This window comes from Tachypleus tridentatus, chromosome 10, assembly GCF_004210375.1.
Source record: "Tachypleus tridentatus isolate NWPU-2018 chromosome 10, ASM421037v1, whole genome shotgun sequence".
Classification (NCBI taxonomy): domain Eukaryota; kingdom Metazoa; phylum Arthropoda; class Merostomata; order Xiphosura; family Limulidae; genus Tachypleus; species Tachypleus tridentatus.
The window spans coordinates 36,624,512-36,651,774 of NC_134834.1; the positions used below are offsets into that span (position 1 = coordinate 36,624,512).

At 36.7% G+C, this 27,263-nt stretch overlaps 1 protein-coding gene across 8 annotated transcripts in view; it reads right to left on the reverse strand.

The window, feature by feature from the left end:
• The window catches only part of LOC143229062 (protein slit-like), a 561,294-nt gene that overhangs the window by 34,977 nt on the left and 499,054 nt on the right, over window positions 1–27,263 (reverse strand). For all 8 annotated transcript variants that reach the window (XM_076460805.1, XM_076460803.1, XM_076460801.1 and 5 more), the window contains 5 exons: window positions 9,382–9,450; window positions 7,542–7,613; window positions 4,474–4,545; window positions 2,828–2,899; window positions 112–275 (listed from right to left, as the gene is read on the reverse strand). In XM_076460805.1, the coding sequence (XP_076316920.1) occupies window positions 112–275; window positions 2,828–2,899; window positions 4,474–4,545; window positions 7,542–7,613; window positions 9,382–9,450 (449 nt within the window). The remainder of the gene's footprint in view (window positions 1–111; window positions 276–2,827; window positions 2,900–4,473; window positions 4,546–7,541; window positions 7,614–9,381; window positions 9,451–27,263) is intronic.

Genomic DNA, 27,263 nt, shown 5'->3' on the forward strand with positions numbered 1-27,263 from the left:
CTTAAAATAAAGTTAAAAATATGTATTATTATGAAAGACGTCAAATTGCTTCCAGTAAATACGGAAGGGAACTGTTATTGTTGCGCTTGACTGAATTAACAATGCTCTTACCGGTACAAAGAAAATGGCTAGATGGGGCTGTGAGCACCAGTTTGTTCTTCATCAGTCGAGGTTCTGCACAGCGCGCTATTCCCGGTTCAATGTAGTCACGTTTAATCCAATCAGACAGCCACTTGAGAGTGCAGTCGCAGTACAGTGGGTTGGCCCCTAGAGCACTAGTAGGATGGACAAGGGAGAAGGATGTTTAATGGTTATATGAACTTTGTAAAATATGTTAACAAAAGTATGCGTTCTTGATCACGAGAAACCCACTTGAAATAAAAATGTATCTCAGAACGGCTGGTATAGGTATTAGCACTTTTACTGATAAGTAGAGAACAACGTTTCGACCTTCCTAGGTCATCTTCAGGTTAACACCTCTTTGTTAACCTTGGAAAGTTGAAACGTTGGTCTCTGCTTATCAATAAAAGTGTTAACACCCATACCAGTGGTTCTGATATATAAAGTATATGTTACATGTGTCTACTTAAACAATGAATAAAGTGAGAAACGGGACTGTGAGACTCACTGAACAGTGACCCATGTTACTAAATCAACTAAATTTCTTCCTTAATTTCATTATGAGATTTGATTTGCCAAGTTAAAACGAAATAACAAGTAAACGTGACACAACGAAACTTAATATTATTTTCATATAATTGTACCTAATACCGAAAAGGAGGTTTTACTTTCAAACGTTCACAGTGCAGATCTTGCAGATTTGTTACAAAAATGTAATACGATCAACGTAATTGATTTGTTTTGAATTTCGCGCAAAGCTACACGAAGGCTATCTGCGCTAGCTGTATCTAATTTAGCAGTGTAAGACTAGAGAGAAGGCAAATTATCATCACCAATCACCATCAACTCTTGGGCTACACTTTTACCAACGAATGGTGAGATTAACCATCACTTTATAACGCCCCCACGGCTGAAAGGGCGAGCACGTTTTGTGTGACGGGGATTCGAACCCACGACCTTCGAATTACGAGTCGAGTGCCTTAATCACCTGGCCATGCCGGGCCAATAAACGTAATTCTAATTACTATAAACCTACTGCTAACTACTTAGATGCATGAATCAACCCTGATTGATCATACAAGCTACGTCCATAATAGTTAGATGATGCATTTATGTTATTATCAATGTTGCGATACACTCATAATTTTAACTGAAAAGAAGATAAAATGGTGAAAATGTGATTAACTACTACACGAGCTAGTCTAGCACCTTTTAGTTATTTCGCTAGATCTCGATGAATAAAGTTTGGCACAAGTTCTAAAACGAAAAACTAAACAATAATGAAAAATACGAGATGGAGAAATCTGTACATATTATATATACTATGGTAGTACCATAGTGGGCATTATACCATTCTTATTATATTTATCCTCAATGCAAAGATAGCATCTATACTATGAACATCGCTAGGGAAATCATCTTAGTGATGCATAGTATATCTGCTTCAACTTTTATACTGTATCTTTGGTCTTTATTGTGCCGTTATCTTCACAAAATATTGAAACTAGTGATTTCTTAAATATGATTCAAATCCCCATTTTTGAAGGTAACAATAATATTGTGCCCCCTTTTTTTTAATGCTTCGTTGTCAATGAAGTAATAAATTGGAGAATCTCCAATTAAATTGATATGTCAGGTTGATAGGGATATCTTCGAATAAGCTATTTCCTCGTCCGATCTGGACCCATGGTTTAGTTCAATCACTATACTTAAAATATCACACTCACCAATCACAGGCAGAACAATTCATGCATGTTTCACTGCTACATAGTTTTACTTTATATTTACAAGTTAACTTCTCCGTGTTGGATCTTATAGTTATGACCTAGACCTCGAAAATTGTGCCAAACGTCTTCTTTTTGTCTGATCCAAAAAAGCCAAACTATTCTATAATGACTCATTTTGTGAATCGAGGTGTTAAGAAAATGAAAATTGTAAATTTATGCATCATGGTTCTTCGGCTTGCTCGGTGTGTAACTAATCATGGTTTCTATAAGTCCTGTTATATATATATATAAAAAAAAAAAACATTATTGGTTGAACTGAATCAATAACTAATTCTGGTGACTCACCAGCACTTAATTTTCAACATAGCCCCTCGACAGTTCAGCTGTGAGTTCGAAAACTGATAATGCTTAAAATCACGTTTCGATACACGCAGTGGCCAGAGTATAGTTTGCGTAGTTTTGTGCTTAATAACAAAAACAAACCGAACAATATTTAACATAATTTCATCGTGTAACATTTACAACGTACAATGTTTTTGACATTTACTTTGAACACTTGGGACACACTGAACTTGTTGCTTTTAAAAATGTAAAACCAATGTTGTTTTTTTTATTCAAGTTAAAAGCTACTAAAAATCCCACTGGCAAAACGAAAAAAGAAAATAAAAGACAAAAAACTGGTGTGAACTAACAGCTGTCAACCTCGACTGCATCTTAAATGAACAAATGTTCCATTGTCTTCTACATTTGGAAACAATATTTTCTCAAGGAGATCACACCCACCCACAAATATAGATAAATGTGATAGCATTATTCAACATCTTTTACTAAAGCTAAATTGAGAAATAGTAGTGCCAAAGAACTAGCTGCTAAAGCATTAATGGGGAGGCAGGTAAATAAACATTGTTTTTAGCTATTTTTCTACTTATAAGTAACAGAAAACTTTCATTTGTACCACAAACACTCTGTTGTTAACTTACATGTGGGTAATAGAGATCAGATCTCGAAAAGCGCCCTCTGGTATCATTGATACATCATTTCCGTGAAGGGAACTATAAGATAAATTTACAAAAGAATAAAACGAATAAAATGTATTCAAGAAAACTCATTCTCGTTTACACGATATTGAAATATTTACACATACCTGTATAAGATATTTTCAAAATACACTGTCTTCACTTCTCTAAATGGAGGTTTTAATTGCTGCGTTAGTTTCACGAAACTTAGATGTTATTCTCACTGTTTTATTCATATTAAAACTAATAATCATAATACATATGAAAAAATATTATTTATTTCAATATCGTGTCGTCCACTGTAAAAATTCTAAATCGTCAAACTGATGGTTTATAACTGAGTGACCAGTAAGTGTGTTTGGACAATTAGTTAAATACTATAAGAGAGCATATTGTTCATCATTACACTATAAATCATTAAGTCTAACTGATTTATCTTTAAATGCGTGCGTAGTAATCGAGGAAGACATTGTAGCTTTAACAGAGTAAGTATTAAAATAAACATTAGATACAAAATACCAAACCAATTACAAACGTTTATACGAGGGCTGTTCAAAAAATACGCGGACTGTTTGAATTGCGCGGCTCCAGTTGGTTCCAGGGGAATCCGCTTGGTGTCGCTAGGTTCGCACAGATCAGCTGATTACGACGCCATTTCCCGATTGTAGATATCTTCATTTGTGTATTAGCTACGCGGTTTTAAGTGAAGTGCGACTTTTTCGTTTGGCGGATTTCAGAATGAATGACCTGAAGGAGCAACGACTTGCTGTGAAATTTTGTGTTAAACTTGGAAAATCTGCGACTGAAACTTTTGCTATGCTTAACACGGCTTACGGTGATGTTAGTATGAAGCGTACGGCATGTTTCAAGTGGCATGAACGTTTTAAGGATGGTCGACAGTCCATTGAAGATGATGAGCGTCCTGGACGTCCTTCCACGTCAACTGACGACCCACACGTCGACAAAATCAACACCCTGGTGAGGGCAAATCGACGTCTGACTGTCAGGGAGCTTGCTGAAGAGTGTGGGATATCTTGTTACGAGATTTTGACCGAAAAATTGAAGATGCACTGCGTTGCTGCGAAAATTTGTGCCTCAGAACTCGTGAGTTTTTGGCCAAACACTCGATCACTGTTCTTCCCCATCCCCCTACTCACCTGACCTTGCGATTTTTTCTTGTTTCCCAAACTCAAAAGACCCTTGAAAGGAAGAAGATTTGAGACGATTCCCGAGATTAAGGCAAATGCGACGAAAGAAATGGAGGACATTACAAAAGAAGCGTACCAGGACTGTTTTAACAAGTGGAAATACCGTTGGGATATGTGTGTGCGTTGGGGAGGAGAGTACTTTGAAGGGGTCCCAGACCTGTAACTTCTAAATAAAGTACATTTTGTTTTATGACGTCAGTCCGCGTATTTTTTAACAGACCTCGTATGCCACGTAAACAAGAACAAAGAAAACACTTCTTTACACCCACATTGTAGTAATTGTTCCATAACTTAGAGAAATAAGAACTATAGTAATTAAGATCACAAAGTTAAAAAATCAGGTTATAAATTAGAATATCTGTAAGGCAAAGATAATAGACTGTTTGAAATTCCAATACTAACAGGACGCGTAGGGATTTTAATCCTTTAAAGCTGTCCTTCTGTATACACTGTAGTTTGTTGTAGCTTAGAATCCTGTAAATAAAAAAAGGTAGAAATGAGAAACACGTGCAAATAATCAGAAAATATATATATGTAATGAAAGAGTAGGAAATTCGATTGTTTTACATTTGGTTTAGCTTGAATTTCGCGCAAAGCTACATGAGGGCTAGCCGTCCCTAATTTAGCAGTGTAAGACTAGATCAGTCGTTCTTAACCATGTTGGAGGTACTGAGCCCCGGAAGTTTCGTACTTGCATTCACTGAACCCTTCGTAATTGGAAAAATAAAATGATTTTTTTTTCAAATTCAAAACATAAGTAGATATTTTATTAGTGCACAAAATGAACCATCCATCAGTTACACGCAATATCACTGTGTTCAAAGAACAAAACATGAATTTCACACAAAAAACAAAAACATAACGAATATTTACTGCAAATCAATGTGACTTTTGTTGTTGCCTTTCAGAGATAAGTTTAGAAATGCGCGGCTTCACCTTGGCACGTGCCACTCTCATATCATTTTCGCAACAAAGGCTGTTCCTTTTCTTCGTTTTTATGCTTACCATCCTCGAAAAGGATTGCTCGCAAAGACACGTTGTAACAAACGGTATGAGTATCTCAAGGGCTGTCTTAGCAATAAGAGGGTACGCTACGATTTGATGACACCAAAACGTTGAGAGCGTTATTGTTCTGAAAAGTTACTGTTGAACCTGACTGCTTAAGTTCAATGATTTCGTCGAGGTATTCATCATTGACATCTGCTGTCGCAACACTAAACGTGAACGGCTGTCTCATCCATGCTGGATATGACTCTCTGGTGGGGAAGTATCCGTCGAGAGACTTTGCGAGCTCATCTAAGTGCATGGCAATTGCTTGCTTCAGTTTCCCGGGTACAGAAATGTTTCCGTTTTCAGACACATCTTTGATCTTACTTACACTGGCGTCCAGCAGGGGAAAGTTTGCGAAGTTATCATTCTCTGTTCGTCTTTTCCATAACGGTAGCTTTTTCTGAAAAGCCTTCAGGTTTTCTTCTGCTTCGATGATGTTGATTGAGATCATTGAAGATATCGGCCATGTACGCCAAAATGAGAACGAACTCAGATTTTTCGAAGCAATCTGCATGACATTGTTGGTGCTCTCGCAACAACAGGGCTAATTACACACGTATGGCAAAAACACGATTCAGCACCTTTCCCCGGGATAACCACCGAACGTTAAAAGGGTACAGAAGTACCTCGAATTCAGAGCCCATTTCATTACACAGCTCTTTGAAGATGAGGTGCTTCAGGGCACAGTTCACACATTCCACTAGAATTTTTAATACTTCTGACAGTTTTGAATGCAAGGTTTTTGTTGCCAACGCATGCCTGTGCAGAACACAGTGCGTTACAATGATGTGTGGTGCATCGGCTTTCACCAACGCACCAAAACCAGAGTTTCGTCCCAGCATGACTGGAGCTCCGTCCAAACAAACTGCAGAAATCATATCCCACAAAAGATCGTTGTCTCTGAAGAAGTCATCCACAAGTTTATTCACGTTGGCTGCCTTAGTTGTTGTTGTAAGAGGCTTACAAAATAAAAAATCTTTTATCTCATCGTTCTTCACATAGCGCACGAATACAACAAGCTGGCTTAGATTGGAAATGTTGGTGGTCTCGTCGAGTTGAAGGCTGAATTTTGCTGGGCTTTAAATAAAATATGCAACTACTTGAGCCAAGATGTCATCGCTCATGTCATCTATTCTGCTGCTAATGGTGTCATTTGATAGAGGAATTTGGGATAACTTATTTTCAGCAGCTTTTCCCAGCATGATATTCGCCATCTTCAACGCAGCTGGTTTTACGAGTGCTTCACCAATGGTTTGTGGTTTGCCCTGCTTTGTGATCAAGTACGCAAATTCGTACAATGCTGTAAGGATCGGTTTGTTGATGGGTACAAAGCCAAGAACAGGCAAAGTAGCCTTTTCATCGAACCTGGCTCTCTTTACCTTGAATTCAGCAAGCGTCGTGTTCTTGTATTTCCTATCTCTATGCAGCTTTAGGGAGTGTTCTCTTAGTTTTGCCAGTGCTAGACTAGAATTGCTCAACTTGGCATTGCAAATCATGCATTGAGAACGCTGACTCCCTTCGTACTATGTCGAACAAAAACAGAAAATGGTCAGACGAATACGTACAATATGGATTCACGTGTATAACAGAACATGATAGGAGTCAAGCGATAAGGCCAAGTGATGTGACGTGATCAGCCGCAGCCAATGATGGCCAAGTGGAGCATGACGTCACAAATCATACGAGTGGGGTGAACGGAACGGGCACACACAAGTTTTGACCCAAGCCGAACTCCTGAAACTGACTCACCGAACCAATAGGGTTCGACTGAACCCAGGTTAAGAACCACTGGACTAGATGGAAGACAGATAGTCATCACTACCCACCGTCAACTCTTAAGCTACTCTATTACCAACGAATAGTAGGTTTGAGTGTAACATTATAACTGTTTCACGGCTGAAAGGGCAAGCACATTTGGTGGGACAAGTATTCAAACCCAAGACTCTCATATTGCGTGTCGAGCGCCCCTAACCACAAGGGCCTTGTCTTACATAAGAAAATGTTATATGTGTCTATTCTAATAAAACAGTAAATTACTTGTTTTCTAAAACAGTTATTTTACACTTAATAAAACTGTAAATTTAGTTTTATTAAAGTATTTTCATGGTTTATAATATAATGAAACTTCGTATGTGTACTATCGAATAATACTATGGTGCCGATTCTATTTGCCATCTTGAAGTCATCACGGATTGTGCCTGAAGTCATAGCACACAAACACGTTGCAGGTACCCCATCTATTGACAGCTAGGGCCGACAACGACAATTAATTACTTAATTTTACTCCAAAGCTTGTTTTGCATTAAGTTCATTAGTTTGTGATAGTGCCGATTTAATCGCCTATTGACAAATAACTTAACTATAACAGTATTATAACTATTTATTTATTTATATCCAGTTAACACGTTTTCAGTACTTACAAAGTTGATAATTTCGTTAAGTTACTGAAGACATCATTCGGAATAATGGAGATCTGGTTATTACTCAGGTCTCTGAAAACAGACAACAAAGCAATTATAATAACTAAAAGCAACTGAATTGTCGGACTGGTTGGCCAAAACTACTACACCAGCTTTTGCATTTATTAATAAAATACCGAATTATTTGTAGAAAAAAGATATTGAAGAACATTAAAAAAGTAATTAGAAAGCTCAAATTACGATATTAACAGGACCCGGTTTCTAGAGTTGTAAGTTCGAGGACATACTGTTGTACCACTGGCAGGGCTTTACACATCTTAACACGTAATAAAATACACGTTGTTTTTTAAAGACCCACAAGTGTCACTGCAAATAGTAATACATTGTAAGTTCTATAAAAATAAAAAAATACTCATGCATCTCCTACTTGTTAGTGCAGAAACGTATTAATAAACACAAAAATAAATATAATATAGTTATACTGTGCTTGTTATATTTTACAATGTTAATACTGTTTGAGTGAAAACTAATGAATGAGTTTGATTAAATAACCTGTAAAGGGTTAATTCAGATCACTTACTGAATTAGCTAAAACTTTGATAAACTATATTTGTTCAATTAGAGTTAGTTATATGCTTGATATATACTAGGTCTGCTTTATATAGTTATTTACTACACTAGATTACACAGGCCTGCTATGGTTTCAATGGTTTTAAATTTTTACATATCTTACGGTAATTCCTGTGCGCTGAATCAAAAAATTATATCCATTTCACTCCATCACGTACACATTTTTCACAGAATGTCATATATACTTTTACACAAGTGAATCATTTTCTGTGAAATCAGGTTTCATTTTGTTATGCTTAAAATTTTGACAACCATTGGTTTAAGATTTCTCTCAACCATTCGCAACGTGAGAGTCTTATCGATCGTTCTAGAACCCAAACAAAATGTTACATTTTTTATTGTGGTAAAATAAATAATAATTTAACCCGAGCTTTCTTTCTTTCCGATTTATAGAAAAATCCTTACGTGATACAAATAAAATGAATATTATTTCCGAAATCTGCATTGTTGAAGTATGGAAAATGTGTTATTAAGACCAAAATTCGTAGGGTTGTGTTAGTTATTAAATAAACACGTTAAAAATACATTAGTTTCATACTAAACACACCATTACTAGATAAGAGTATCATACTAAACAAGTCATTACTGCGCAAGTCTATCATACTAAACATGTCATTTTTACATTCAAGCATCACATTAAATATGCCATTGCTACATAAGAGTATCCTATTAAACACGTCTTGGTTACATTAGAGTATATGCTAAATACGTAATTTCTACGTGAGTATCATACTAAATACGCCATTATTACACTTGGGTAACGTAATAAACAAGACATTATTACACAACAGTACCATAATAAACACGTTATTGCTACATTATAGTATCATACTAAATACGATATTGCAACATAAGTCATATTAAAACACATCACTACTACAAATGAATATCATACTAATTACGTCATCGCTACACTATAGTATAATACTAAATAAGTCACTACTACATTAAGGTGTCATACCAAACATGTCTTGACTACATTGGAGTATCATATCATAATAAACACAGGTGATTGAGTTGGTCACAATACTATTAAATCTGATGGCTTATTAAAACAAATATTTTTTCTCGAATCAATTGGGAATAAGATAAACAAAATACTTTTAGAATAAAGAACATTTCATAGTATTATTTAACAATAAAAACAATCGGCTGATTTATATACAATACTGAGAGTAAATTTTAAAAGAAAACTGGAAGATATACTGACAATCGTGTTAGTTCAATCAGAGCGTTGACGCCATCTGGGATAGATGAGATACTGTTCACGTCCAAATACCTAAATAAATGTGAAAAGTTAACATGAGATTAAGAAATTTTTATAGTAACAGATACCTAAAACATGTGACAACGTAAGATTAGAAAGTTTTTGTTGTCAAAGATGCCTCTATGATAAATAATGGGTGAATACAATTGCCAGTAAAAAAATTCTAAAGAATATTGAATGTTACGTTTAATTACATACGTACCAATCAGAAAACAAAATCAGAGATTGATGCGAGATGCTTGATTACACATAAGAATAGACCAGATTTAATAATGTTTGTCAGACACCGAGAACAGGTTCGGTATTGTCTTCCTATAAAACGTGCACTTCTAGTTAATAATGCCTGTCTAGTAAAACAGACGCTTATAACACATTCAGTAATGCCTGTCTAGTAAACCAGACACCTAGAACAGATTCAACCCCAGTTTAAAGCATGGGCTTACCGGGCTGAAAATCAGGACTTCACACTAATTAGGGAACTTCAAGCTATCACTATAAAGATATTGCACATAAAGAATCTGTCTCGAGGGGTCTCTATACGTTGAAACGCCTAGGACCAATAAAATCCTTAATCCGGCCTTGATGTCTAATAAAAAAGACACAGAGTAGATTCAGTAATGTCTGTCTAGTAAAATAGGCATCTATCAGTGTCAAAAGAGAACTACATTATGAAACACGTAGCAACAGACACTGAAACACCGTGTCAATAAACCAATTGACAAGATTTAAGGGGCACTTACAAATAGTTTTTAAAAATCTTGTTTTATTGTTTGTATGAAAGTACAAAGCTACACAATGGACTATCTGTGCTCTGCCCATTACGGGTATCGAAACTCGGTTTATAGAGTTGTAAGTCCGAAGACATACCGCTGTACCATATCTTAAAACACAATATAGACTTACTATAAAGACTCGCTAGTGTAACTGCAGCATACGTTATCTAAATTATAATTTTGTAAAACGCATCTGGACATGCAGGAACACGTTTTCTTCCCGCAGATGGAAACTGATGAAATTCTCGACATGTGCATCTTATAGCAAGACGATCCCCTCCCCGATCCTACAGTGTTATTTCGCGCTCTTCAGATCCTGCTACATTGAGTTGAGCTGTTTACCCCGCACCTTATGGGTTGTACCTCTGGCTACTTATTCTTAAATCAAGGATCGTATGAGGTAAAGATTTGGTTCAATTCTAGGACGCGAGCTTGCCAATTTATTTAACAAATGGCGAAGTCGCCTGCAAAAAATACACGGACATCAAGAGAGTCATATGAAGGTGATATAAGACCTGGAGATGCATATAACATGCATTTTATCGGATGATCTTTACTTATTTTAAAGTTATTACACTTTAAGACGCGTAGAATCACTTCAAGACACAGCATATGTAGCTAAATACATATTTATAATTCATGTTATTTAAGAAAGGGCAAATATTAACTCTGAAAAATTACACAAATGAAATAAAACTTCGCGAATAATATTTAATTAAAAAAAATCAGTAATAAGCCTCTTTTTTTATATCAGTTGTTTCAATATCATAATATTCAGCCCAATAGCAGTAGCCTCTCTAAACGTCTTAGCAAATAAACTCTATTATATGCTGACTAAAATTATTAAAATCACAATTAAATCTGTTTTTAAAGAATGTTTTTAACTAATTCGTACAAAATGCTTAAATATAATAAATTACAATTGTAAATTGTGGCTGTTTTATTTTATTACTATAAAAATGTTAGTTAACTCCACTAACGCGTCTTTTCAATATTCAACAAAAAATTGAAATTGGCATTTTTACTTCAATGCTAGTTTATAAAAATGAAATAAGAACAAAAGTTCATGTGCTTACATACTTATAAAACAAGAAAAAAGTTCACATAGTTCAGAATAACAAAACAAATATTTTAAACACTTAACAGTAAAAGGATGAAGTGGTCGGATCAACAAACACACCTTAACTAATTAAACTACCATTAGAATGCCTAACAGTGAAAGGGTGAAGTGGTCGGATCAACAAACACACCTTAACTAATTAAACTACCATTAGAATTCCTAACGGTGAAAGGGTGAAGTGGTCGGATCAACAAACACACCTTAACTAATTAAACTACCATTAGAATTCCTAACGGTGAAAGGGTGAAGTGGTCGGATCAACAAACACACCTTAACTGATTAAACTACCATTAGAATGCCTAACAGTGAAAGGGTGAAGTGGTCGGATCAACAAACACACCTTAACTAATTAAACTACCATTAGAATTCCTAACGGTGAAAGGGTGAAGTGGTCGGATCAACAAACACACCTTAACTAATTAAACTACCATTAGAATACCTAACAGTGAAAGGGTGAAGTGGTCGGATCAACAAACACACCTTAACTAATTAAACTACCATTAGAATGCCTAACAGTGAAAGGGTGAAGTGGTCGGATCAACAAACACACCTTAACTGATTAAACTACCATTAGAATACCTAACAGTGAGAGGGTGAAGTGGTCGGATCAACAAACACATCTTAACTGATTAAACTACAATTAGAATACCTAACAGTGAAAGGGTGAAGTGGTCGGATCAACAAACACACCTTAACTAATTAAACTACCATTAGAATAGCTAACAGTGAAAGGGTGAAGTGGTCGGATCAAACAAACACACCATTAGACTAACAGTGAAAGGGTGAAGTGGTCGGATAAACAAACACACCTTAACTAAACGACCATTAGAATTCCTAACAGTGAAAGGGTGAAGTGGTCGGATCAACAAACACACCTTAAGTAATTAAACTACCATTAGAATGCCTAACAGTGAAAGGGTGAAGTAATCGGATAAACAAACACACCTTAACTAATTAAACTACCATTAGAATACCTAACAGTGAAAGGGTGAAGTGGTCGGATCAACAAACACACCTTAACTAATTAAACTACGATTAGAATACCTAACAGTGAAAGGGTGAAGTGGTCGGATCAACAAACACACCTTAACTAATTAAACTACCATTAGAATTCCTAACAGTGAAAGGGTGAAGTGGTCGGAACAACAAACACACCTTAACTAATTAAACTTCCATTAGAATACCTAACAGTGAAAGGGTGAAGTGGTCGGATCAACAAACACACCTTAACTAATTAAACTACCATTAAAATGCCTAACAGTGAAAGGGTGAAGTGGTCGGATCAACAAACACACCTTAACTAATTAAACTACCATTCGAATGCCTAACACTAAAAGGGTGAAATGGTCGGATCAACAAACACACCTTAACTAACTAAACTACCATTACAATTCCTAACAATGAAAGGGTGAAGTGGTCGGATCAACAAACACACCTTAACAAACTAATATACCATTAGAATACTTAACAGTGAAAGGGTGAAGTGGTCGGATCAACAAACACACCTTAACTAATTAAACTACCGGTAGAATTCATAAGAGTGAAAGGGTGAAGTGATCGGATCAACAAACACACCTTAACTACTTAAACTACCATTAGAATACCTAACAGTGAAAGGGTGAAGTGGTCGGATCAACAAACACACCTTAACTAATTAAACTACCATTAGAATACCTAACAGTGAAAGGGTGAAGTGGTCGGATCAACAAACACACCTTAACCAATTAAACTACCATTAGAATTCCTAACAGTAAAAGGGTGAAGTGGTCGGATCAACAAACACACCTTAACTAAGTAAACTACCATTAGAATTCCTAACAGTGAAAGGGTGAAGTGGTCGGATCAACAAACACACCTTAACTAATTAAACTACCATAAGAATGCCTAACAGTGAAAGGGTGAAGTAGTCGGATAAACAAACACACCTTAACTAATTAAACTACCATTAGAATGCCTAACAGTGAAAGAGTGAAGTGGTCGGATCAACAAACACACCTTAAATAACTAAACTACCATTAGAATACCTAACAGTGAAAGGGTGAAGTGGTCGGATCAACAAACACACCTTAACTAATTAAACTACGATTAGAATACCTAACAGTGAAAGGGTGAAGTGGTCGGATCAACAAACACACCTTAACTAATTAAACTACCATTAGAATTCCTAACAGTGAAAGGGTGAAGTGGTCGGATCAACAAACACACCTTAACTAATTAAACTACCATTAGAATACCTAACAGTGAAAGGGTGAAGTGGTCGGATCAACAAACACACCTTAACTAATTAAACTACCATTAGAATAGCTAACAGTGAAAGGGTGAAGTGGTCGGATAAACAAACACACCTTAACTAAGTAAACTACCATTAGAATTCCTAACAGTGAAAGGGTGAAGTGGTCGGTATCAACAAACACACCTTAACTAATTAAACTACCATTAGAATACCTAACAGTGTAAGGGTGAAGTGGTCGGATCAACAAACACACCTTAACTAACTAAACTACCATTACAATTTCTAACAGTGAAAGGGTGAAGTGGTCGGATCAACAAACACACCTTAACTAATTAAACTACCATTAGAATTCCTAACAGTAAAAGGGTGAAGTGGTCGGATCAACAAACACACCTTAACTAATTAAACTACCATTAGAATTCCTAACAGTGAAAGGGTGAAGTGGTCGGATCAACAAACACACCTTAACTAATTAAACTACCATTAGAATGCCTAACAGTGAAAGGGTGAAGTAGTCGGATAAACAAACACACCTTAACTAATTAAACTACCATTAGAATGCCTAACAGTGAAAGGGTGAAGTGGTCGGATAAACAAACACACCTTAACTAATTAAACTACCATTAGAATGCCTAACAGTGAAAGGGTGAAGTGGTCGGATCAACAAACACACCTTAAATAACTAAACTACCATTAGAATACCTAACAGTGAAAGGGTGAAGTGGTCGGATCAACAAACACACCTTAACTAATTAAACTACGATTAGAATACCTAACAGTGAAAGGGTGAAGTGGTCGGATCAACAAACACACCTTAACTAATGAAACTACCATTAGAATTCCTAACAGTGAAAGGGTGAAGTGGTCGGATCAACAAACACACCTTAACTAATTAAACTACCATTAGAATACCTAACAGTGAAAGGGTGAAGTGGTCGGATCAACAAACACACCTTAACTAATTAAACTACCATTAGAATACCTAACAGTGAAAGGGTGAAGTGGTCGGATCAACAAACACACCTTAACTAATTAAACTACCATTAGAATACCTAACAGTGAAAGGGTGAAGTGGTCGGATCAACAAACACACCTTAACTAATTAAACTACCATTCGAATGCCAAACAGTAAAAGGGTGAAGTGGTCGGATCAACAAACACACCTTAACTAATTAAACTACCATTAGAATGTCTAACAGTGAAAGGGTGAAGTGGTCGGATCAACAAACACACCTTAACTAATTAAACTACCATTAAAATACCTAACAGTGAAAGGGTGAAGTGGTCGGATCAACAAACACACCTTAACTAACTAAACTACCATTAGAATACTTAACAGTGAAAGGGTGAAGTGGTCGGATCAACAAACACATCTTAACTAATTAAACTACCATTACAATTCCTAACAGTGAAAGGGTGAAGTGGTCGGATCAACAAACACACCTTAACTAACTAAACTACCATTAGAATACTTAACAGTGAAAGGGTGAAGTGGTCGGATCAACAAACACACCTTAACTAATTAAACTACCATTAGAATTCCTAACAGTGAAAGGGTGAAGTGGTCGGATCAACAAACACACCTTAACTAATTAAACTACCATTAGAATAGCTAACAGTGAAAGGGTGAAGTGGTCGGATCAACAAACACACCTTAACTAACTAAACTACCATTAGAATTCCTAACAGTGAAAGGGTGAAGTGGTCGGATCAACAAACACACCTTAACTAATTAAACTACCATTAGAATTCCTAACAGTGAAAGGGTGAAGTGGTCGGATCAACAAACACACCTTAACTAATTAAACTACCATTACAATTCCTAACAGTGAAAGGGTGAAGTGGTCGGATCAACAAACACACCTTAACTAATTAAACTACCATTAGAATTCCTAACGGTGAAAGGGTGAAGTGGTCGGATCAACAAACACACCTTAACTAATTAAACTACCATTAGAATTCCTAACGGTGAAAGGGTGAAGTGGTCGGATCAACAAACACACCTTAACTAATTAAACTACCATTAGAATACCTAACAGTGAAAGGGTGAAGTGGTCGGATCAACAAACACACCTTAACTAATTAAACTACCATTAGAATGCCTAACAGTGAAAGGGTGAAGTGGTCGGATCAACAAACACACCTTAACTGATTAAACTACCATTAGAATGCCTAACAGTGAAAGGGTGAAGTGGTCGGATCAACAAACACACCTTAACTGATAAAACTACCATTAGAATTCATAACAGTGAAAGGGTGAAGTGGTCGGATCAACAAACACACCTTAACTAATTAAACTACCATTAGAATAGCTAACAGTGAAAGGGTGAAGTGGTCGGATAAACAAACACACCTTAACTAAATAAACTACCATTAGAATTCCTAACAGTGAAAGGGTGAAGTGGTCGGTACAACAAACACACCTTAACTAATTAAACTACCATTAGAATACCTAACAGTGTAAGGGTGAAGTGGTCGGATCAACAAACACACCTTAACTAACTAAACTACCATTAGAATTCCTAACAGTGAAAGGGTGAAGTGGTCGGATCAACAAACACACCTTAACTAATTAAACTACCATTAGAATTCCTAACAGTAAAAGGGTGAAGTGGTCGGATCAACAAACACACCTCAACAAATTAAACTACCATTAGAATTCCTAACAGTGAAAGGGTGAAGTGGTCGGATCAACAAACACACCTTAACTAATTAAACTACCATTAGAATGCCTAACAGTGAAAGGGTGAAGTGGTCGGATCAACAAACACACCTTAACTAATTAAACTACCATTAGAATGCCTAACAGTGAAAGGGTGAAGTGGTCGGATAAACAAACACACCTTACCTAATTAAACTACCATTAGAATGCCTAACAGTGAAAGGGTGAAGTGGTCGGATCAACAAACACACCTTAAATAACTAAACTACCATTAGAATACCTAACAGTGAAAGGGTGAAGTGGTCGGATCAACAAACACACCTTAACTAATTAAACTACCATTAGAATACCTAACAGTGAAAGGGTGAAGTGGTCGGATCAACAAACACACCTTAACTAATTAAACTACCATTAGAATTCCTAACAGTGAAAGGGTGAAGTGGTCGGAACAACAAACACACCTTAACTAATTAAACTACCATTAGAATAACTAACAGTGAAAGGGTGAAGTGGTCGGATCAACAAACACACCTTAACTAATTAAACTACCATTAGAATACCTAACAGTGAAAGGGTGAAGTGGTCGGATCAACAAACACACCTTAACTAATTAAACTACCATTAGAATACCTAACAGTGAAAGGGTGAAGTGGTCGGATCAACAAACACACCTTAACTAATTAAACTACCATTCGAATGCCTAACAGTAAAAGGGTGAAGTGGTCGGATCAACAAACACACCTTAACTAATTAAACTACCATTAGAATTCCTAACAGTGAAAGGGTGAAGTGGTCGGATTAACAAACACACCTTAACTAATTAAACTACCATTAGAATGTCTAACAGTGAAAGGGTGAAGTGGTCGGATCAACAAACACACCTTAACTAATTAAACTACCATTAAAATACCTAACAGTGAAAGGGTGAAGTGGTCGGATCAACAAACACACCTTAACTAACTAAACTACCATTAGAATACTTAACAGTGAAAGGGTGAAGTGGTCGGATCAACAAACACACCTTAACTAATTAAACTACCATTAGAATTCCTAACAGTGAAAGGGTGAAGTGGTCGGATCAACAAACACACCTTAACTAACTAAACTACCATTAGAATACTTAACAGTGAAAGGGTGAAGTGGTCGGATCAACAAACACACCTTATCTAATTAAACTACCATTAGAATTCATAACAGTGAAAGGGTGAAGTGGTCGGATCAACAAACACACCTTAACTGATTAAACTACCATTAGAATAGCTAACAGTGAAAGGGTGAAGTGGTCGGATAAACAAACACACATTAACTAAGTAAACGACCATTAGAATTCCTAACAGTGAAAGGGTGAAGTAATCGGTACAACAAACACACCTTAACTAATTAAACTACCATTAGAATACCTAACAGTGTAAGGGTGAAGTGGTCGGATCAACAAACACACCTTAACTAACTAAACTACCATTACAATTCCTAACAGTGAAAGGGTGAAGTGGTTGGATCAACAAACACACCTTAACTAATTAAACTACCATTAGAATGCCTAACAGTGAAAGGGTGAAGTGGTCGGATCAACAAACACACCTTAACTAATTAAACTACCATTAGAATACCTAACAGTGAAAGGGTGAAGTGGTCGGATCAACAAACACACCTTAACTAATTAAACTACCATTAGAATTCCTAACAGTGAAAGGGTGAAGTGGTCGGATCAACAAACACACCTTAACTAATTAAACTACCATTAGAATTCCTAACAGTGAAAGGGTGAAGTGGTCGGATCAACAAACACACCTTAACTAATTAAACTACCATTAGAATGCCTAACAGTGAAAGGGTGAAGTAATCGGATCAACAAACACACCTTAACTAATTAAACTACCATTAGAATACCTAACAGTGAAAGGGTGAAGTGGTCGGATCAACAAACACACCTTAACTAATTAAACTACCATTAGAATACCTAACAGTGAAAGGGTGAAGTGGTCGGATCAACAAACACACCTTAACTAATTAAACTACCATTAGAATTCCTAACAGTGAAAGGGTGAAGTGGTCGGAACAACAAACACACCTTAACTAATTAAACTACCATTAGAATACCTAACAGTGAAAGGGTGAAGTGGTCGGATCAACAAACACACCTTAACTAATTAAACTACCATTAGAATGCCTAACAGTAAAAGGGTGAAGTGGTCGGATCAACAAACACACCTTAACTAATTAAACTACCATTAGAATTCCTAACAGTGAAAGGGTGAAGTGATCGGATCAACAAACACACCTTAACTACTTAAACTACCATTAAAATACCTAACAGTGAAAGGGTGAAGAGGTCGGATCAACAAACACACCTTAACTAATTAAACTACCATTAGAATTCCTAACAGTGAAAGGGTGAAGTGGTCGGATCAACAAACACACCTTAACTAATTAAACTACCATTAGAATGCCTAACAGTGAAAGGGTGAAGTGGTCGGATCAACAAACACACCTTAACTAATTAAACTACCATTAGAATAGCTAACAGTGAAAGGGTGAAGTGGTCGGATCAACAAACACACCTTAACTAATTAAACTACCATTAGAATAGCTAACAGTGAAAGGGTGAAGTGGTCGGATAAACAAACACACCTTAACTAAGTAAACTACCATTAGAATTCCTAACAGTGAAAGGGTGAAGTGGTCGGATCAACAAACACACCTTAACTAATTAAACTACCATTAGAATACCTAACAGTGTAAGGGTGAAGTGGTCGGATCAACAAACACGCCTTAACTAACTAAACTACCGGTAGAATTCATAAGAGTGAAAGGGTGAAGTGGTCGGATCAACAAACACACCTAACTAACTAAACTACCATTAGAATACTTAACAGTGAAAGGGTGAAGTGGTCGGATCAACAAACACACCTTAACTAATTAAACTACCATTAGAATTCATAACAGTGAAAGGGTGAAGTGGTCGGATCAACAAACACACCTTAACTGATTAAACTACCATTAGAATAGCTAACAGTGAAAGGGTGAAGTGGTCGGATAAACAAACACACATTAACTAAGTAAACGACCATTAGAATTCCTAACAGTGAAAGGGTGAAGTGGTCGGTACAACAAACACACCTTAACTAATTAAACTACCATTAGAATACCTAACAGTGTAAGGGTGAAGTGGTCGGATCAACAAACACACCTTAACTAACTAAACTACCATTAGAATTCCTAACAGTGAAAGGGTGAAGTGGTCGGATCAACAAACACACCTTAACTAATTAAACTACCATTAGAATGCCTAACAGTGAAAGGGTGAAGTGGTCGGATCAACAAACACACCTTAACTAATTAAACTACCATTAGAATACCTAACAGTGAAAGGGTGAAGTGGTCGGATCAACAAACACACCTTAACTAATTAAACTACCATTAGAATTCCTAACAGTGAAAGGGTGAAGTGGTCGGATCAACAAACACACCTTAACTAATTAAACTACCATTAGAATACCTAACAGTGAAAGGGTGAAGTGGTCGGATCAACAAACACACCTTAACTAATTAAACTACCATTAGAATGCCTAACAGTGAAAGGGTGAAGTGGTCGGATCAACAAACACACCTTAACTAATTAAACTACCATTAGAATACCTAACAGTGAAAGGGTGAAGTGGTCGGATCAACAAACACACCTTAACTAATTAAACTACCATTAGAATTCCTAACAGTGAAAGGGTGAAGTGGTCGGATCAACAAACACACCTTAACTAATTAAACTACCATTAGAATACCTAACAGTGAAGGGTGAAGTGGTCGGATCAACAAACACACCTTAACTAATTAAACTACCATTAGAATACCTAACAGTGAAAGGGTGAAGTGGTCGGATCAACAAACACACCTTAACTAATTAAACTACCATTAGAATGCCTAACAGTGAAAAGGGTGAAGTGGTCGGATCAACAAACACACCTTAACTAATTAAACTACCATTAGAATACCTAACAGTGAAAGGGTGAAGTGGTCGGATCAACAAACACACCTTAACTAATTAAACTACCATTAGAATACCTAACAGTGAAAGGGTGAAGTGGTCGGATCAACAAACACACCTTAACTAATTAAACTACCATTAGAATTCCTAACAGTGAAAGGGTGAAGTGGTCGGATCAACAAACACACCTTAACTAATTAAACTACCATTAGAATACCTAACAGTGAAAGGGGTGAAGTGGTCGGATCAACAAACACACCTTAACTAATTAAACTACCATTAGAATGCCTAACAGTGAAAGGGTGAAGTGGTCGGATCAACAAACACACCTTAACTAATTAAACTACCATTAGAATGCCTAACAGTGAAAGGGTGAAGTGGTCGGATCAACAAACACACCTTAACTAATTAAACTACCATTAGAATACCTAACAGTGAAAGGGTGAAGTGGTCGGATCAACAAACACACCTTAACTAATTAAACTACCATTAGAATACCTAACAGTGAAAGGGTGAAGTGGTCGGATCAACAAACACACCTTAACTAATTAAACTACCATTAGAATTCCTAACAGTGAAAGGGTGAAGTGGTCGGATCAACAAACACACCTTAACTAATTAAACTACCATTAGAATACCTAACAGTGAAAGGGTGAAGTGGTCGGATCAACAAACACACCTTAACTAATTAAACTACCATTAGAATACCTAACAGTGAAAGGGTGAAGTGGTCGGATCAACAAACACACCTTAACTAATTAAACTACCATTAGAATACCTAACAGTGAAAGGGGTGAAGTGGTCGGATCAACAAACACACCTTAACTAATTAAACTACCATTAGAATGCCTAACAGTGAAAGGGGTGAAGTGGTCGGATCAACAAACACACCTTAACTAATTAAACTACCATTAGAATTCCTAACAGTGAAAGGGTGAAGTGGTCGGATCAACAAACACACCTTAACTAATTAAACTACCATTAGAATGCCTAACAGTGAAAGGGTGAAGTGGTCGGATCAACAAACACACCTTAACCAATTAAACTACCATTAGAATTCCTAACAGTGAAAGGGTGAAGTGGTCGGATCAACAAACACACCTTAACTAATTAAACTACCATTAGAATTCCTAACAGTGAAAGGGTGAAGTGGTCGGATCAACAAACACACCTTAACTAATTAAACTACCATTAGAATGCCTAACAGTGAAAGGGTGAAGTGGTCGGATCAACAAACACACCTTAACTAATTAAACTACCATTAGAATGCCTAACAGTGAAAGGGTGAAGTGGTCGGATCAACAAACACACCTTAACTAACTAAACTACCATTAGAATACCTAACAGTGAAAGGGTGAAGTGGTCGGATCAACAAACACACCTTAACTAATTAAACTACCATTAGAATACCTAACAGTGAAAGGGGTGAAGTGGTCGGATCAACAAACACACCTTAACTAATTAAACTACCATTAGAATTCCTAACAGTGAAAGGGTGAAGTGGTCGGATCAACAAACACACCTTAACTAATTAAACTACCATTAGAATACCTAACAGTGAAAGGGTGAAGTGGTCGGATCAACAAACACACCTTAACTAATTAAACTACCATTAGAATACCTAACAGTGAAAGGGTGAAGTGGTCGGATCAACAAACACACCTTAACTAATTAAACTACCATTAGAATACCTAACAGTGAAAGGGTGAAGTGGTCGGATCAACAAACACACCTTAACTAATTAAACTACCATTAGAATGCCTAACAGTGAAAGGGTGAAGTGGTCGGATCAACAAACACACCTTAACTAATTAAACTACCATTAGAATACCTAACAGTGAAAGGGTGAAGTGGTCGGATCAACAAACACACCTTAACTAATTAAACTACCATTAGAATACCTAACAGTGAAAGGGTGAAGTGGTCGGATCAACAAACACACCTTAACTAATTAAACTACCATTAGAATACTTAACAGTGAAAGGGTGAAGTGGTCGGATCAACAAACACACCTTAACTAATTAAACTACCATTAGAATTCCTAACAGTGAAAGGGTGAAGTGGTCGGATCAACAAACACACCTTAACTAATTAAACTACCATTAGAATACCTAACAGTGAAAGGGTGAAGTGGTCGGATCAACAAACACACCTTATCTAATTAAACTACCATTAGAATTCCTAACAGTGAAAGGGTGAAGTGGTCGGATCAACAAACACACCTTAACTAATTAAACTACCATTAGAATACCTAACAGTGAAAGGGTGAAGTGGTCGGATAAACAAACACACCTTAACTAATTAAACTACCATTAGAATTCCTAACAGTGAAAGGGTGAAGTGGTCGGATCAACAAACACACCTTAACTAATTAAACTACCATTAGAATACCTAACAGTGTAAGGGTGAAGTGGTCGGATCAACAAACACACCTTAACTAACTAAACTACCATTACAATTCCTAACAGTGAAAGGGTGAAGTGGTCGGATCAACAAACACACCTTAACTAATTAAACTACCATTAGAATATCTAACAGTGAAAGGGTGAAGTGGTCGGATCAACAAACACACCTTAACTAATTAAACTACCATTAGAATTCCTAACAGTGAAAGGGTGAAGTGGTCGGATCAACAAACACACCTTAACTAATTAAACTACCATTAGAATTCCTAACAGTGAAAGGGTGAAGTGGTCGGATCAACAAACACACCTTAACTAATTAAACTACCATTAGAATTCCTAACAGTGAAAGGGGTGAAGTGGTCGGATCAACAAACACACCTTAACTAATTAAACTACCATTAGAATGCCTAACAGTGAAAGGGTGAAGTGGTCGGATCAACAAACACACCTTAACTAATTAAACTACCATTAGAATTCATAACAGTGAAAGGGTGAAGTGGTCGGATCAACAAACACACCTTAACTAATTAAACTACCATTAGAATACCTAACAGTGAAAGGGTGAAGTGGTCGGATCAACAAACACACCTTAACTAATTAAACTACCATTAGAATTCCTAACAGTGAAAGGGTGAAGTGGTCGGATCAACAAACACACCTTAACTAATTAAACTACCATTAGAATACCTAACAGTGAAAGGGTGAAGTGGTCGGATCAACAAACACACCTTAACTAATTAAACTACCATTAGAATACCTAACAGTGAAAGGGTGAAGTGGTCGGATCAACAAACACACCTTAACTAATTAAACTACCATTAGAATTCCTAACAGTGAAAGGGTGAAGTGGTCGGATCAACAAACACACCTTAACTAATTAAACTACCATTAGAATACCTAACAGTGAAAGGGTGAAGTGGTCGGATCAACAAACACACCTTAACTAATTAAACTACCATTAGAATGCCTAACAGTGAAAGGGTGAAGTGGTCGGATCAACAAACACACCTTAACTAATTAAACTACCATTAGAATACCTAACAGTGAAAGGGTGAAGTGGTCGGATCAACAAACACACCTTAACTAATTAAACTACCATTAGAATGCCTAACAGTGAAAGGGTGAAGTGGTCGGATCAACAAACACACCTTAACTAATTAAACTACCATTAGAATACCTAACAGTGAAAGGGTGAAGTGGTCGGATCAACAAACACACCTTAACTAATTAAACTACCATTAGAATACCTAACAGTGAAAGGGTGAAGTGGTCGGATCAACAAACACACCTTAACTAATTAAACTACCATTAGAATTCCTAACAGTGAAAGGGTGAAGTGGTCGGATCAACAAACACACCTTAACTAATTAAACTACCATTAGAATAACTAACAGTGAAAGGGTGAAGTGGTCGGATCAACAAACACACCTTAACTAATTAAACTACCATTAGAATACCTAACAGTGAAAGGGTGAAGTGGTCGGATCAACAAACACACCTTAACTAATTAAACTACCATTAGAATACCTAACAGTGAAAGGGTGAAGTGGTCGGATCAACAAACACACCTTAACTAATTAAACTACCATTAGAATACCTAACAGTGAAAGGGTGAAGTGGTCGGATCAACAAACACACCTTAACTAATTAAACTACCATTAGAATTCCTAACAGTGAAAGGGTGAAGTGGTCGGATCAACAAACACACCTTAACTAATTAAACTACCATTAGAATACCTAACAGTGAAGAGGGTGAAGTGGTCGGATCAACAAACACACCTTAACTAATTAAACTACCATTAGAATACCTAACAGTGAAAGGGTGAAGTGGTCGGATCAACAAACACACCTTAACTAATTAAACTACCATTAGAATACCTAACAGTGAAAGGGTGAAGTGGTCGGATCAACAAACACACCTTAACTAATTAAACTACCATTAGAATACCTAACAGTGAAAGGGTGAAGTGGTCGGATCAACAAACACACCTTAACTAATTAAACTACCATTAGAATACCTAACAGTGAAAGGGTGAAGTGGTCGGATCAACAAACACACCTTAACTAATTAAACTACCATTAGAATGAAGTGGTCCTAACAGTGAAAGGGTGAAGTGGTCGGATCAACAAACACACCTTAACTAATTAAACTACCATTAGAATACGGATCAACAGTAACAGTGAAAGGGTGAAGTGGTCGGATCAACAAACACACCTTAACTAATTAAACTACCATTAGAATTCCTAACAGTGAAAAGGGTGAAGTGGTCGGATCAACAAACACACCTTAACTAATTAAACTACCATTAGAATTCCTAACAGTGAAGGGGTGAAGTGGTCGGATCAACAAACACACCTTAACTAATTAAACTACCATTAGAATACCTAACAGTGAAGGGTGAAGTGGTCGGATCAACAAACACACCTTAACTAATTAAACTACCATTAGAATACCTAACAGTGAAAGGGTGAAGTGGTCGGATCAACAAACACACCTTAACTAATTAAACTACCATTAGAATAGCTAACAGTGAAAGGGTGAAGTGGTCGGATCAACAAACACACCTTAACTAATTAAACTACCATTAAATTCCTAACAGTGAAAGGGTGAAGTGGTCGGATCAACAAACACACCTTAACTAATTAAACTACCATTAGAATTCCTAACAGTGAAAGGGTGAAGTGGTCGGATCAACAAACACATAACTAACTAACTAATTAAATTCTACCATTAGAGGGTGATACCTAACAGTGAAAGGGTGAAGTGGTCGGATCAACAAACACCTTAACTAATAAACTACCATTAGAATTCCTAACAGTGAAGGGTGAAGTGGTCGGATCAACAAACACACCTGAAAGAATACCTAACAGTGAAAGGGTGAAGTGGTCGGATCAACAAACACACCTTAACTAATTAAACTACCATTAGAATTTAACAGTGAAGAGGTGAAGTGGTCGGATCAACAAACACACCTTAACTAATTAAACTACCATTAGAATGCCTAACAGTGAAAGGGTGAAGTGGTCGGATCAACAAACACACCTTAACTAATTAAACTACCATTAGAATTCCCCTAACAGTGAAAGGGTGAAGTGGTCGGATCAACAAACACACCTTAACTAATTAAACTACCATTAGAATTCCTAACAGTGAAAGGGTGAAGTGGTCGGATCAACAAACACACCTTAACTAATTAAACTACCATTAGAATTCCCTAACGGGTGAAGTGAAAGGGTGAAGTGGTCGGATCAACAAACACACCTTAACTAATTAAACTACCATTAGAATACCTAACAGTGAAAGGGTGAAGTGGTCGGATCAACAAACACACCTTAACTAATTAAACTACCATTAGAATACCTAACAGTGAAAGGGTGAAGTGGTCGGATCAACAAACACACCTTAACTAATTAAACTACCATTAGAATACCTAACAGTGAAAGGGTGAAGTGGTCGGATCAACAAACACACTGCCAACTAATTAAACTACCATTAGAAATAACCTAACAGTGAAAGGGTGAAGTGGTCGGATCAACAAACACACCTTAACTAATTAAACTACCATTAGAATACCTAACAGTGAAAGGGTGAAGTGGTCGGATCAACAAACACACCTTAACTAATTAAACTACCATTAGAATACCTAACAGTGAAAGGGTGAAGTGGTCGGATCAACAAACACACCTTAACTAATTAAACTACCATTAGAATACCTAACGGTGAAAGGGTGAAGTGGTCGGATCAACAAACACACTTAACTAATAAAACTACCATTAGAATTCCTAACAGTGAAAGGGTGAAGTGGTCGGATCAACAAACACACCTTAACTAATTAAACTACCATTAGAATACCTAACAGTGAAAGGGTGAAGTGGTCGGATCAACAAACACACCTTAACTAACTAAACTACCATTATAATTCCTAACAGTGAAAGGGTGAAGTGGTCGGATCAACAAACACACCTTAACTAATTAAACTACCATTAGAATGCCTAACAGTGAAAGGGGTGAAGTGGTCGGATCAACAAACACACCTTAACTAATTAAACTACCATTAGAATACCTAACAGTGAAAGGGTGAAGTGGTCGGATCAACAAACACACCTTAACTAATTAAACTACCATTAGAATACCTAACAGTGAAAAGGGTGAAGTGGTCGGATCAACAAACACACCTTAACTAATTAAACTACCATTAGAATTCTAACAGTGAAAGGGTGAAGTGGTCGGATCAACAAACACACCTTAACTAATTAAACTACCATTAGAATACCTAACTGTGAAAGGGTGAAGTGGTCGGATCAACAAACACACCTTAACTAATTACTTCTACACCATTAGAATACCTAACCAGTGAAAGGGTGAAGTGGTCGGATCAACAAACACACCTTAACTAATTAAACTACCATTAGAATTTCTAACAGTAAAAGGGTGAAGTTGTCGGATCAACAAACACACCTTAACTAATTAAACTACCATTAGGAATACCTAACAGTAAAAGGGTGAAGTGGTCGGATCAACAAACACACCTTAACTAATTAAACTACCATTAGAATTCCTAACGGTGAAAGGGTGAAGTGGTCGGATCAACAAACACACCTTAACTAATTAAACTACCATTAGAATGCCTAACGGTGAAAGGGTGAAGT